This window comes from Leptopilina boulardi, unplaced genomic scaffold (assembly GCF_019393585.1).
Source record: "Leptopilina boulardi isolate dan_hultmark-lab unplaced genomic scaffold, ZJU_Lbou_2.1 LbouV2_305, whole genome shotgun sequence".
Lineage (NCBI taxonomy): Eukaryota > Metazoa > Arthropoda > Insecta > Hymenoptera > Figitidae > Leptopilina > Leptopilina boulardi.
Window position 1 is genome coordinate 2,272,720 of NW_026137869.1, and position 15,288 is coordinate 2,288,007.

Consider the following 15,288-nt stretch of genomic DNA (forward strand, 5'->3'; position numbering starts at 1 on the left):
GTAAAAATAATATTAATATTAAAAAAAAAAATTAGCCTCAAACAGTAACAGATGTCAATCACTAACTCTCGAGAAACACAACTTGAATTTAAACAAAGAAAACACAACATTTCAATTGTCCCCCCCCCTTTTCTTCTTTATAAATTTTGTTTACGTCAATTTTTATTTTTTTTTTTCACGATTCATGCGCCAATATAGATCGCCACGCGAAAAGCCCTCGATCAAAATTCTCCTATATATCCGTGATCTAGAGAGGAATTGAAGCGAATGAAGACAAGTGATTTGCGCACATTGTCCCGAACATTTCTCTCTCTTTCTCTCTCTCCTCGTGCTTTGCCGAGCACACTCCTTCTCCTCTCAATCGTTCGGCATCATTCGTCTATTCTCGTGTTATTTCGCGAGTCGAAATAACCAATGGTGGGGCGCAGTGTATTCGTGACGTCACATAATTAGAGTAAATACAAAGTAGTCTCGATGGGACAGCGGCGTGCGTCACACCGAGAGTCGCTGATCCGTGTGCGTTTTCAAAATAAATAAATAAAAAACAAAAAAAAAATTACAATTACGCTCTCATGCACACATCGTGTGTGCCAAGTTTTCAATTTTAATTATTTGTGTTCGTGTTTTTTTTTTGTGTTATTGAATGTGAATTAAAAAAATAAATAAAAAAAATACTAGATGAACGTGAAAATAGTGTGTGACATTTGGAAAACATGGATAAAATAGAAGTGAGTTAAATTTTTTTTTAAAAAAAAAAAAAACACATTTTTTTTTTCAATTAAGTCCATAGATACACTGACAGTATCACGAGTGGTGGAGTGTAAAGGGGGGTGGGGGAGGGGGAAAGGTAATAGTGGGAGGTTGATCGTATACTTATAGGTATTGTGTGTATCTTCAACGAGAGATGCTATTAGATAAACTGGTTACTCTTTCTCCTTCGCGCGCCCCCCCCTCCACTCTTCTTGTCCCTTCCTGGACCCCCCCTCCCTTTTTATAAACCTTGTGTATATACTGTCTCTGTTTCGCGTACGCTACACGACCCTCATCTCCCTTGTGTCACCCTCCCCACCATCAAAAATTCTCTCTATCTCCCACTTTGTTCATTCCATCTTTTTCTTTCTCGCACTTTGTCAAAGTATTTATAGATGTTCCTTAACCCGATTTAACACCCATCATTAATAGGGCTTTATATACAATATTTTTTAATATTAATTAAATTACAAATATTAAAAAAAAAAATTCCATTTATAGGAAAAATAAATTCGAAATTAAAAAAAAATTGAATTCTCCTTCCGGAATTATATTTTGGAAAAAGAAATTGTAGGTTGACGTTCGTTTGGCCGATGGGATGAAAGAGGGAGAGAGAGAGAGAGAGAGGGGGGGGGGAAATATCCCGAGCGCAATTTAAATTCAATTTCAATTTATTTTCACAAAGAAATTTCCAGAAATGGATTTTCAAATGTAAATTTTTATATTTTCGCGTGTTTCAGAGTTCACAAAAAATTGTGATCTTTTTTTGTTTTGAATAAAATTAATTTGGAAACAATTTTTTTTTTTTTTTTTTGCAAACATCAATTTAATTGACTGTTAAAGAACTCGATATTATTGACATTAATGCCAGGGTGCCTCGCCCTGTTAAATTGAAAGTATGTATACATTTGAAAATTAAATCGATAATCGCGCGATGCGGGGTCGAGTGAGTCACGGGTAAATAATTATATTTTATATCTTGTGATAATGCGCGACAGTGTTTATCGCATTGCGCAAAATAATACATTTTATATAATTTTTTTTTTTTTTTTTTTTTTTTTTTTCAATTAACTTCCTTTTTCCTTCTCTCGATATTGAGAGGAGTCGATTTTTTTTTATCTGCAGGGAAGGAAAGAAACTATTTTATATTTATTTTTTCAATTTGAAGTTTTAAAACAAAAAAAAAAAAAACAAAATATAAATAGAAAAAAAATATAAAAAGAAATAAAATATAAAGAGAAAAAAAAAGTAAATATTATTATTATTAATAATAAATAGAGAAAATATAGTTTGATATTAATTAGAAAATAAAGAAGATGATTTTTAAAATAAAACATCATTCCTCCTACGCTCATCGACCTCCAGAAGAATTTTGTTTCTTTTTTCAATAAAATTGTGAGCTCTGCTTATATTTGTAATTATAATCTGAGGTTGGAAGGCATTTCTGTGTATTTGTACGTGTATTCAGGAGAGGGGGGTTGAGGGGGGGACGCATTACACACACAAAAGTAGCAGAGCACACATATACAAAAGCCATTGGGCGCGCTGAACACACAAACACATGGAAACTCTCACATAGATTTCTATCTCGCACATGCACCTCGCATCTTATTATTCCGACAACGAACTTTTTTTTTTTTTTTCTCTCTTTTTTTTCTTTAACTTATCCAATAATCGTTCGCGCGTGTTTATCCTTGTGCCGTGTTTTGTAAATGTGTGTGTATATACGTGTATATATCAATTTCACAAATATATAAATGGACTCGAGATTTTTCGTCTCTGTATATATATATATTTATATGTTTTACGTTTGCAATCAAACAATCGTCACCCAATATGTAGAAATTTCATTATAAATAATGTAAATAATATTCTGTATTTCTCTTAATTTTCGCGCAATTATTTTTTTCCAATGAAAAATAATTTTTCCAACTAATTAAAATTTTTATTATATGTATATTATTTATTATTTATTTTTTTAATTTTTCAAATTATTGATAAATAAATAATTAATATATATTATTTTTATATTTTATAATTAGAAATTTTTATATATTAAATTAAATTTATTTTAATTCTATTATAATTCGTTATAATTAGAAATTTTAATATTAAATTAAATTTGTTATTTCTATTCTAATAATCGTTAATATAAATTGATATGGACATTTTCTAATTAAATAAAAATAATTATTTACACTAATTTAATAATTTTTTATTATTATTATTATGTATTGAGAAATAATGTCACACCTACGTAATGCGAGGTTGATTGCAAAATTGTATAAAATTAATATTTAAATATATTTTGTTCTCCGTTTATTTAATATAATAAATATCGCGATTAAAATATTGTGACATTTCATATAAATTTAAAAATAAAAATAAATTTCAATAAATATTATTATTATTATTATTATATTAAATTATTATTTTTAAATAATTATTATTATTCCTCGTATAAAAAGATAATATATATCTATATTACATTATTATAATAAATAAAATAGTAATAATAATTATTATTATTATAAAAATTATTAATATTGCTATTATAATTATTATTCTCTCTTATTATTATTCTTATTATTATAAATCTCTTTTATTGATTTTTTTTCAAATATTTAACAAACATTTTTGTTCCAAGAAAAAAAAAACCAAAGATAAATTTTAATTAACGAAATACAAATGAATTTTGCGTTTGTATAATTTTAATTTACCTCGAGAGAGCGAGAGAGAGAGAAAATATAAGCGTCAGTTTAAATTTCGCTTTTTACACTCGGTGCTCCTATGATGGCATTCAACGAAAGTTGACGTAATGGAATTTACTTTTGCAGCTTCTCTGAGCTTTTTGCGACACACCTACTTTGACTATATGTATATATTATATTAAATTCACTATATATATATATATATATATATATATTTTTTTTTTTTTATATATTTTCCATCGCGAAAATTGAAAAAAAACAAGTGTTACATTGAAATTACAGAATGAGAGAAAAAAAGAAAAAAAAGGGGGGGCGCTTGTGATAAATTCGGAACGTGGTAAAAGTTAATTGTGTTGGAGAAATTTTTTCCAATGACTGTACCTGACGCTAAAATTCTAATCGGCAAAATTAGTCGACTGTGTACAGTCTGTTTAGAAAGTAAAATTGACCGCGATTCTGCGCAAGAAACTTATGAAATCAAATACGCTTGCGGGGACAAAATCAATTGACAATTTTCGTCAACTATTTTTTTAATTGCATTTTTTTTTTTTTTTTTTTTTTTTTTTGAATTAGACTTTTATTATTTTAATTTTTTTTGTCATGAAAATAATAAAATGCGAAGGAAAGTCAAGCATCATTCAATGACGGGAATTTCAATATTAAACCAATGTAAAACTATATATATATATATATATATATAATATCGTTTTCGAGTGCCCTTCACTCGGCGAAAGTGACGCGTCATGACGATAAATCCTAGGGTCGGTGTAATACTAAAATGCTTTAGGGAAATACGATTAAAATTTTAATTTCTTTCAATTTTTTTTACCTTACACTAATTAGAAGTAATTAAAAATTTATTTTTCCATAAAAAATAGTTTTTTGTCTCTATATATATAAAATATATATTGTAAAATAATTTAATAAATGAAATTTAATATTCTAATGGAATTTTTCCTTTTTTTTTTTGTGAAAAGAAATGCGATATATTGAATTTCCAATAAAATGCTTTGAATATTATTTCCATTTGCAATTACTTTTTTTTTTTTTGACAGTCGATCAAAAAGTAATTAATTTCAAACAAAATTGTTTTTTTTTTTTTTTTAAATAAATGTAATAAATATAACGGAAGCAATTAAATGAAAAAAAGAATCTTCAATTATAAACGAATTTAATTAAATTTCCACTGAAACTTAATTAATCCAATTAAAATTTTTAAATATCAAAGAGAAAATTCAATTTTTATTTATTTTATAGATAAAGAAAAAAAAATAACAAAATATGTATAAAATAAAATTTTAGAAAATAATATTTTTTTATATTTATGAGTGAAAAATCAGTTTCATTAATTTTATTTGAAAATAGATTTTAAAAGCTTGATCTGCATTCTGAAAATTCATGAGAGGTTTACTTTTGAATAAAGCTATATATATATATATATATATATATATATATATAATATTGGAATTACATACACAAGTGTAGTGCAACTCTCTGCTGATTTTATCATATACTCGGGTGTGTATTCGTCACGGATGACTAATCACCCCAGCAATTTTGAAGTATTTATTGTCATAAAAGTAAATATTTTATAATTTACTGGAAAATAAAAAAAGAATAATAACTTGAAAAATTTTATTTTATAATTTCAAAAATAATTTTTTCATTAAATTTATTATTTTATTTTAAAAGTGATTTTTATTATTGAAAAATTATTTTAAAATTTAAAATTAAGAAAAAAAAATTTATGAATTATTTTAATTTTTAGAATTTTTTTTTGTAAAAAAAAACAAAAATTATATATAAATATATACAAAGGATGTTCATCATATTGAAATGTGATACTATTTCTTCTCAGTAATTTCTATTAAATTAATGCGAATAGAATTCAACGTAGGGGAAGCCGTAACGAGGCGTTGAATCAGACGTTACTCCAATTATATAAATTAGAAGCAGCTTCCGCTCTGAGCAACAATATATATATTTTGATTGTTTCATATTGCACGAGGCGAAACAAAAGACACAATCACATTCTTGAAATGAAAAAAAAAAAAATGCACCAAATAATAAAGTTAAGAAAAAAAAAAAATAATGAATTTTCACGAAATATAGCAAAATATTTTTCAGTTTTTAAAATATTTTCTAATTTTTATCACACTCTAATTTAAAGTGAAAACTAACTTTCACTTTTTAGAATTTCTGTTTGCCAATGTGAGAATTAAAAATAATTCTAAAAATTTAATTGAAAAAAAAAATTATAATTAAAAATTAATTATTTTTTATAATTATTTTATTGAAAATTTTTTTTGAAAAAATGGAAATCTGGTGAAATGAGATTAAACGATTTTTTTTTTCATTTATAAGAAAGAAAGTAAAAGATTCTCAAGTTTTGTATATATAGCGTTCAGTTATTATCTTCAGTGTCCTAGTTTATTTTTATTTTTTTATATATATATATATATATATATATATATATATATATATATATATATATATATATATATGGTCGTATCACCACGCACTCTTTTTTCTTACAATGTCTCGTTAAATCTGCGTTTATGGTTCCTTTTTTATAACTTCCATTTAAACTCCTTTCATCCTATTAGAATTCTTTTAAACATATGCTTCAAGTACATACTTGTCACCTACTTCACGTTTATGTTATATCTATATATATATATATATATGTATACATTTACGCAAAAATAGTTGGCAAATTCGTATAAATCAATATTCTCCCTCGAGTACAGGTGTATAAAGCAAAAATTATTTCATTTTCTTTTTTCCGTTAAATATTTATTTTGAAATAAAAAGAACAAAAATAAAAATAATTATTTATAATTTTTTGTGTAAATTATTTTTTTGTTTTCAAATAGTAACAATTTATTTTATTTTAAATTTTCAAATAATTATATACATATATATATATCTTTATGTATTTTTTAACAAGTTCAACATTTTATCTTTATGACGACATTTATTTTAATTACTCGTTTTTATTCGCTAAAATTTTCTTTTGTTTCCCATATATATATAGCGGTTGGAATTATTTTTCGTCCATTAATTAGTTTTAAGTTTCAAATATAAAAAAAAAACAACTGAAGAAGCATAAAAGTGAATTAAATGAAGAATAATATAAAGAATTATATAATATTTTTTCAAGGGATGAATAAAAAAAAAAAAAAAAACAAAAGAGAATACAATTTGCAAATCTAATTGCAAATTATTATTTTTTTTTTTCAAGCGCTCTATTGTTTAACGTTATTAAAGCAGAACATATTGCCACTGTGGAAAAAGGAGAGAAAGAAGGAGAGAGAGAGAGAGACTACAAAAGGAAAGTCGATAGCACTCGTCACCGAAGTGAAATGAAAAGTGACTGTGTTCTCTGACTGTAGAGATACAATTCATCTTACTGTATATATTATGCAGTAAGGTCGATTATAGACTCGAACTCCCCCTCAATGAGTAATTATTACTCTTGTAAATATTAAATAAAAATAAAAAAAAAAAAAAATAATAAATATTTATTCCAAAAAAAAAATGAATTTTTAAAAAATATTTCTTTGATAATAAAATATGAAAAATAAATTTAAAAAAAAGTTTCGTTTAAAAAATTAACTTTTTATATTTATTAATTATTTACAAATAATAAAATAATAGTAAAAAAATAGTTTTTTATTTTTATATTAAAATAATATAAATTATTATAATTTATTATTTATTATTATAGTTATTATATATTTATTATTATTATTATTATTATTATTATTATAGTTATTTATTATAATAAAGTAACATAGATATTTATATTAAAATAATAAAAGAAATTATTAATAATATAATAAATATAAAAAATTTTGAAACGAAAATTATTTCCTTTAAAACTCAGAAAAATATAAAACCTGGAGATATTTTTTAGTTAAAACCCTTATTATATTCATTGATTTTAAATGAATGGCTTAAAAATGTGTTCGCAATGGTTATATATATATATATATATATATATATATGTGGATAGAAAAAACAGACCTGCAGCAATGGAACCATTTATAATATATGCATATATACAAATTAGGCTTTTTTTTTTGACCATTTCCGTTTGAAAAATTCCTAAAAGGGAATATCTCTTTTATACAAAAACCTTCATGTTTATAATAATAAATCGAAAAAAAAAAATTATTTATCCCTTCAAAACTTTCCATATTTCAAAAATAATATATTCATAATATAACACAGTGCATTCAAAACAATTATCATTAAAAAGCCATTAAATAAATTTATGATTTACTAATATCGTGCGAATAAAAAAACAAAAGGAAATTTTATTATCGCGTAAAAAACAATTTATGAATTATCGAACAATAATTAAATAATAAATAATTATAAAAATAATAATAATAATAGTGAAAATAATTATATAATATAATAAATAATAGTAAAAATAATAAATAATTAATAATTAATAAATATTTAACAAAAAGTAATTAATTAAAATAAAAATAAAAAATTTTTTACCAAATTACTAAATAAGAAATATTTTTTAAAAATTCATTAAATATACAAAATAGACCAATTTTTTTTATATATTAAATTAAAATATAAAAGAGAATTTAAAATATTTAAATATTATTTGTGTTTTTTTTTTTTTTTTTTTTTTAAATGAATTGGAAAAATTTTTCCAACCTTCTTGATATGGAAAAGTGTGAAAAAAAAATTGGGAATGATTTTTAAATAGCAAAAAAAAAAAAAAAATTGAATTAATTTCTCGTTTAAACAAAATTGGCAAGAGACTTAAGATGAGAGTCACTGAGCATTCATTCTCGAGGTTTTTAAAGGTAGAGAGAAGAAGAGGAATTCGTGCAAAATTTAGTGTCTCACTTTAGTCTTTCTCTCTCTCTCTCTCACACACACACACAGAGAAGAGAACCTCTCTTCTTATATAGCACCTCTGTGTGTTCCAACTTCTACATTTGCTGTTGCTGTTGATGCTTATACACATCTCAGAGAGGCCTTTTGCTTATTATGCCAGCAGGTATAAGGATTGGTCCGGTCCTCATTCACCAAAAAAATAACTAATAGCAATAAAGTTTCTTAAGTTTAAAAACGTCGGACAGTATTTTCGGGCAATAAAGATATCAAAAAAGAGAAAAAAAAAATATTATTTAGAGAAAGATTAATTACTATAAAAATAAAATTATTATTATTAATTAATAATATAATTAAGAATTATCAGTATTTTAATTATTACTATTAATAATTATATTAAAAAATATTATTATTATTATTAATATTATTATTATAATTAAAAATATATTATTAATAATAATATTCATAATAATTAGGTTTTGATTATTATTAATTATAATTATTATTAATATTATTATTATTATAATTTAAAATATATTACTATTAATAATATTTCGTTTAATTAATATCCTTTTTTTAATTTCTTGCTGTTTCGTTTAATTAATATCCTTTTTTTTTAATTTCTTGATGTTTCGTTTAATTAATATCCTTTTTTTTAATTTTTTGCTGTTTTCATTCAAAGAATTGATTTTAAAAATTTTGAATTAAAGCAAAAATTGATTTTGTATTTTTTAAAAATGGCACTAATTTTTTTTCAAAGAAAATAATTTTTGTTTTATTTTTCTATTTTTAGTGTGTGTGTGTGTGTGTATTAGAAACTTTATCGAAAGAAATAAAAGAGTAACTTTTTAACAATTTCAAAAGTTTTTGACTCTTAACGTTATTTTTTTATTTTCTTTTCTTAAAAACTAATAAAATTTTTATAGTCAAAAACTGTATTAATTCCAAAGTTTCATCTTTTCTTATAATATTATTTTTGAGTTCCATTTTTTCCTTTTTGAACGCAGTAATATTTATTGTCATTAAAAATTTTTTCAATGTCTTAAAAAGAGATATTTTTTTTTTTTTTTGTTATTGAATGCAAAAAGAGTAATTTGAAGTCGAGAACTTAACCAGGTCACCCAGAAAGTTTACTCAGATATATACAATTTTCTTATATAATGTTTAGATAGGTCAGTTATTTTTCTCGAATTTCACATTTTTTTTCCCTCTCTCTCTCTCTCTTTTATCGATAAAAAATCGTGCATCGTTTTGAATAATTTAAGTCACATAATTTAATGTAAAAAAAAAAAATTTCTTTCTTTTTTTTTTTTTTTGTTGAAAGAAGAAAATTTTAAATTAAATGAATGCAAACACCTAAACTATGTGCACAAGCAATTTCTACATCAACGATGGGGGTTGCGAGAGCTGACTGTACGCGAAGGGTGGAAAGTCACGAGCGACAGGGGGGTAGTGAAGAGTGGAATATAACGTCGGGCGAAAACCCGATAGAGAGATTCGATGTAATTACAGTTGGGAATAATTGGACAAATGGAAAATGCAATCTATTATTATTCGAAAACGCTCGCAGCAAAAGCTAAATGAAACTTTTATAGTTTTATATATATATATATATGTATGTATTTTTTTTACACACAATATTAAAAAATAGAAAAAAATGGAGATGAAAAGAAAATGATTTTAAAACTTGAAAATTGTAAATTAGAGAAAATTTAATTAATTATTTTCGTTGATGCAATTACAGATGGAAATAAGTTCGATTTTTGTATTCAAAATGTGGGTTTTATTTCTATAATGGATTTTTTTTTTTTTTTGTTTAAATCACAAATTTTCTTTTTTAATATTTTTTTATTTAACGAATTTTTTTTCAAATTTAATTTACAGTAACATAATAAAAAAAAAATTGTAACCGCTTTTAAAAATCAAAAATATAGAAACATAATTTTCAAAAAACTAATTTTTATAATAAAAAATAGGGCATTGCCCGTTTAATTGATAAATGAATATAAAAACAATTTTTAAAAAATAAAAACTAATTTTTATAATATAAAAACAATTTTTAAAAAATAAAAACTAATTTTTATAATATAAAAACAATTTTTAAAATATAAACAAATAATTTTTATAATATAAAAAAAATAAGTTTTTATAAAATAAAATTATAAATAATTATAATTTATATTTTTTTTGTTTAATTTGTTGAAATAAAATTATTTTGATGAAAAAGAAACATTTTTGTTTTTTTCCCTTTTTTTTTTTTTTTGTTGCGATAATATTGGAGAAATAAATTTTGATACTATATTATATATATAGAGCTCTTCGCAGTTTTGATAATAATTTTCTCGGACATAAATTTCACATGGCCATGGCTTATATTCTAATCAGGAACGAAACGCGATTATTATTCCTCGCAATACACGTAAACTTCCTGTTCTTAGAATAATATTGAATCTGTCAGTTGGCATCACAAATTTTATTAAATAATTTATTTGTCCTATATATATATATATTATATTGATTGAGCTAATTTTATTAAAATTTATTGAATTTTTATTCAATAAACAATAATTCCATTCTCAGCATTAAAAAAAATTAAATATACTAAAAAATATATAATTTGTTTAAAAAGAAATTATATTTATAAATTTATATAATATTTTATTATTATATTATTATTATTGTTACTATTATTATTATTATTATTATTATTATTAGATTTTTATTTCTCCATTGTGTACTTTTTACAAAGTTTTACAATTTTTTCTTTCCCACTAGTTTACTATTATTATTATTATTATTTATATATTTTTTTATTATTCATAGTTTCATGCCTTTCGGCTTTAAACGCACTAATTATTATTTCTATTATTATATTATATTTAATTATAATAAATTAATATTTAATTTTCTTTATTTATTTTACATTTCGAAATTGTTAAATAAATAAAAAGAAATGTTAGTTAAATAAAAAAAAATGAATTAAATGGAAAAAAATGTTTCAATTTTTAAATGAGGAATTTTTTTTTTTTTATGAATTCTAATTTTGTGGAGAAAATAATATATTCAGAGTCCCTGAAATGATATTTTGTTATCAGATTTTAAAATCGAGATTAATTTATGGAGAACTTAAAGAGAGAAAGAGAGAGAAACAAGGCCAGTTTGACTAAACATTGGTATTTAATCGTGAGCTATAACGTTAAAAAACAATACAATATTTAACTATATAAGCTTTCAATGTGCGATACAATGCTGTGTGTGTGTGATCCTCGACAATAAATTTTCATTGTGTTTGCATTCACAGTGGGCGCCGCTCTCTCAGGATATTCGATCAGCATATATTCGTTCCTTTTTTTTTCTCTTTTTTTTCTTTTTTTTTTTTTTTTTTTTTTTTTTTTTATTCTATACACTAACTGTTTGTATCTATTTCTCGTCTTCTTTTTCGATTTGCATTTCAAGCAGCGCAGACTCTCCTCTTCCTTCCAGCAGCTGGAATTTCTTTTCTTTGCACACTTCACTGATTTTTAGCAGCTAACTTCTTTTTTATGCGCTGATGCTTAAATTTATCGGGAAAATTTTCCATTTATTTTTTTTTTTTAGTAAAAAAAAAATAAATTTTTTACATATAATTAAAATTCTTGTAATTTTTTATGGGGAAAAAAAATAATTTTGTTTATCTAAAATTGATTATAATATATATAGAATATAAGCATAGGCGCATCAAGTCAATTAGGCTTAATAATTTGATAAATTTTCCACTTCCTTCCCCGTACAACTTCGTATTGAATGTCTAACTTGGAAGAGATTTGTTGACGTTGATGCAAGTAATGGAAATGGAATTACTCACGCTCTCATGCCTCTCACACAGGTCTTTAACTTGAAGGAACGTTCGAATTGAGAGAGAAGAAAAGGTGGAGGGAGGGAGGGGGGGAGAAGGGGTAGTAGGATTTAGTGACGCATCAAAAATGCAAATTTTATATTATTATTTTTTCCAAGAAAATTAAAAAACAAAAAAAAATTATTTTGATTTTCTATTTTTTGTATAATAAAAAAAAAAAAATACCATCTGTATTCGAATATAATAATATTTAATTCCATAAGAATATAATTATTTCCCATTTATTTTAATATGCGGGTATTTTTTCTTTCTTATTTACAAATATAATAATTTTCCATGGAAAAAATATATAATTGGAAAAATAAATTTGTTACGTAAGTTATAAATTTCAATATCGGAAATTCTTATCGAATTACAAATAAAAAAAAAAAAAAAAAAAAAAAAAAAAAAAAAAAAAAAAAGGGAAAATAGTTACAGAAACAGAAGTTTCTATGTATATAGAAAGTTTTCTGTTTCATTGTTAAAACGGTTATATTTTTCAACGAGAAAAAGAAGTCACTTCGTAGTCGTAAATAATTGAAGGGCTCAGCGTCCGGTACGACAAAGCGACATTTTATCAGTTTACAGATAATGAAGAAGAAAGAGCCAAGGTAGATTATTATAAAAGATAAACTGAAATTCGTATATATATATAATTGCAATATCGAATATAATTACGAACTTCCCTGCCTTTTTTTTTTTTTTTTTTTTTTAATTATTTTATCTGTTTTATATATATCCAACTGAATTAAATTAATTATTCACTGAATAATAAAAATAAAAATAATAAAATAATAATAATAGTGACATATTTTTAAATCAACAATTAATAATAATATAATAATAATAATAATATTAATAATAATAATATTAATAATAATAATAATAATAATAATAATAATATTAATAATAATAATAATAATAATAATAATAATAATAATAATAATAATATTAATAATAATAATAATAATAATAATAATAATAATAATAATAATAATAATAAAAATAGTAAAAATAATAATAATACTAATAATAGACTGGAACCGAGGTCCTGAAAATAAGGAGAACCTTCAAGCAGGAGGTTCTTCTTGTTGTGAAAAAAGGAGGAGAGACCTCAAAATTTGCGGGAGCGCTCACTTCGGTCCTGCATGATAGGGCTGAGGTGATCGCTCTTGTAAACAAGAGATCCCTTGAGATCAAGGACCTCGATGAAACTACGACCGAAGAGGACGTGGTTTCTGCATTGAGGGACGCCCTGAAAAAGACGGACCTGGATGCGTCGTGTCGAGTGCTCACACGATTTGGCGGCACAAAGGTGGCGCTAGTCCGCCTTAACGAGGTCGACAGTGAGTTTCTCATTAGGCTCGGCAAAGTGCGTGTCGGATGGATAAATGCTTCCATCCGACCGCACCTAGAAGTGGCAAGGTGCCAAAGATGCCTTGCGTATGGTCATGCGACCCGAGCATGTAAGGGTCCTGACAGAAGGAACAACTGTCGTCGATGCGGCGAAGTGGGACACTTTGCTAAAAGTTGTTTAGCGAAGCCAAAGTGCATCACATGCACTGATTTGGGCAAGGCCGAAAACAGCCATGACGCCGGAAAGAGCGCATGCCCGGTTTACAGAGAAGAACTGGAGAGGCTTAAAAGGGCAAATCCTTAAAGCTTCTTCAGGTCAACCTGCATACAAGTAAGGATGCACAGGCCCTCCTGATGCAAACAGCCAGGGAAAATGAGATCGATATCCTGTTCTGCAGTGAGCAGTATCGAGGAAGCGATCTCGCTCCCTGGTATCAGGACAAGGCGAAGAGAGCCGCCATCAAGGTGTGCAACCCAGAATTGCGGGTTGACAAGTTCCTGGAGACGAGCAGTGGATTTGTTTGGGTGGAGGTGGCTAACATACGTATGTATAGCTGCTACTTCTCGCCAAATGATCCACTGACAGACTTCGAATCCGATATAGAGGACCTCGAATCGAGCCTTCGTCAATCCAAGTTGGATGTTCTCGTCACTGGCGACTTTAATGCAAAGTCTCCAGAATGGGGCGAGACAAGGCTCGATAAAAGAGGAATTCTGACCGGCGAAATGATCTCCAGGAACGACCTAGTAGTTGTAAACCGGGGAAGAACATGGACGTTTAGGAGAGATGCGATCGGATCCATTATAGATCTAACGATCGCATCCTCCAAAATATTTAGCCGCATATGCGACTGGCGGGTCTCTGAGGATTATACCGCAAGTGACCACCAGTACATCGAGTTCTCAGTCTCAGTGGGAGACACACGAGGAGGCAGAAGACAGGAAGCTCCTAGTCGAAAAAGCCCCTCGTGGAACACTAAGAGACTCGACAAGGAGAAGTTCGGCCAGTCCCTTCTAGAAGCCCGCTTAATTCAAGAGTTGGGCTGGGTAAGGAGGCCGAACAGTCTTGATGGGGAAGTGCGGGCGGTGAGAAATATAATCGTCACTGCCTGCGATGCGTCAATGCCGCGTCGCAATGGCACATTCCCCAAGAAGAGATCCTTGCACTGGTGGTCAGAAAGGTTGGCCTCCTTGCGAAAGGCATGTTTCAGAGCAAGAAGGACATATACCCGATCTAAGGGAGATCCCTTGCTCAAGGAAGCATACAAGGAGGCCAAAAAGAACCTCAGCAAAGAGATCCGCGCGTCGCGACGCCGTAGCTGGAAGGACCTAATCGAGGACGTCGAGAAGGACCCATGGGGTTTGGCTTTTAAAATCGTTACTAAGAAATTAGTAACGAGGCAAAAGACCCCCGGCCTGGACAATCCCGATTGGGTCAGAAAGGTAATAAAAGCCCTGTTTCCTCCTGCAGAGCCGTGGCTTAGGAAGGACTGGAGTTCTTGCATAGTCACAGAGGAAGAACTCTTCACTCTTGAAGAATTGGAAGCAGCAGGTAGAAGATTAAAGACAGGCAAGGCGCCTGGAATCGATGGGATAAGCAACAAGATCCTAAAAGAGGTGATTGTTGTTTCCCCCCAGATTTTGCTGGACATCTTCAATCGCTGCCTAGAGAGAGGAGAGTTCTTTCCAGACTGGAAGAGGCAAAGGCTGGTCCTCCTAAGAAAGGGAGAC

The 15,288-nt window shown here is 26.5% G+C and overlaps 1 protein-coding gene across 2 annotated transcripts in view; it reads left to right on the plus strand.

Moving 5' to 3' along the window:
- LOC127283097 (AT-rich interactive domain-containing protein 5B-like) overlaps nucleotides 1–15,288 on the plus strand; it is a 230,308-nt gene that overhangs the window by 137,125 nt on the left and 77,895 nt on the right. Inside the window, exon 2 of one of the 2 annotated variants that reach the window (XM_051307776.1) lies at nucleotides 665–728. In XM_051307776.1, the coding sequence (XP_051163733.1) occupies nucleotides 714–728 (15 nt within the window). In that variant the 5' untranslated portion in view covers nucleotides 665–713. Of the gene's footprint in view, nucleotides 1–452; nucleotides 729–15,288 lie in introns of those variants that run through there. The other variant, XM_051307775.1, reaches the window with a different exon arrangement.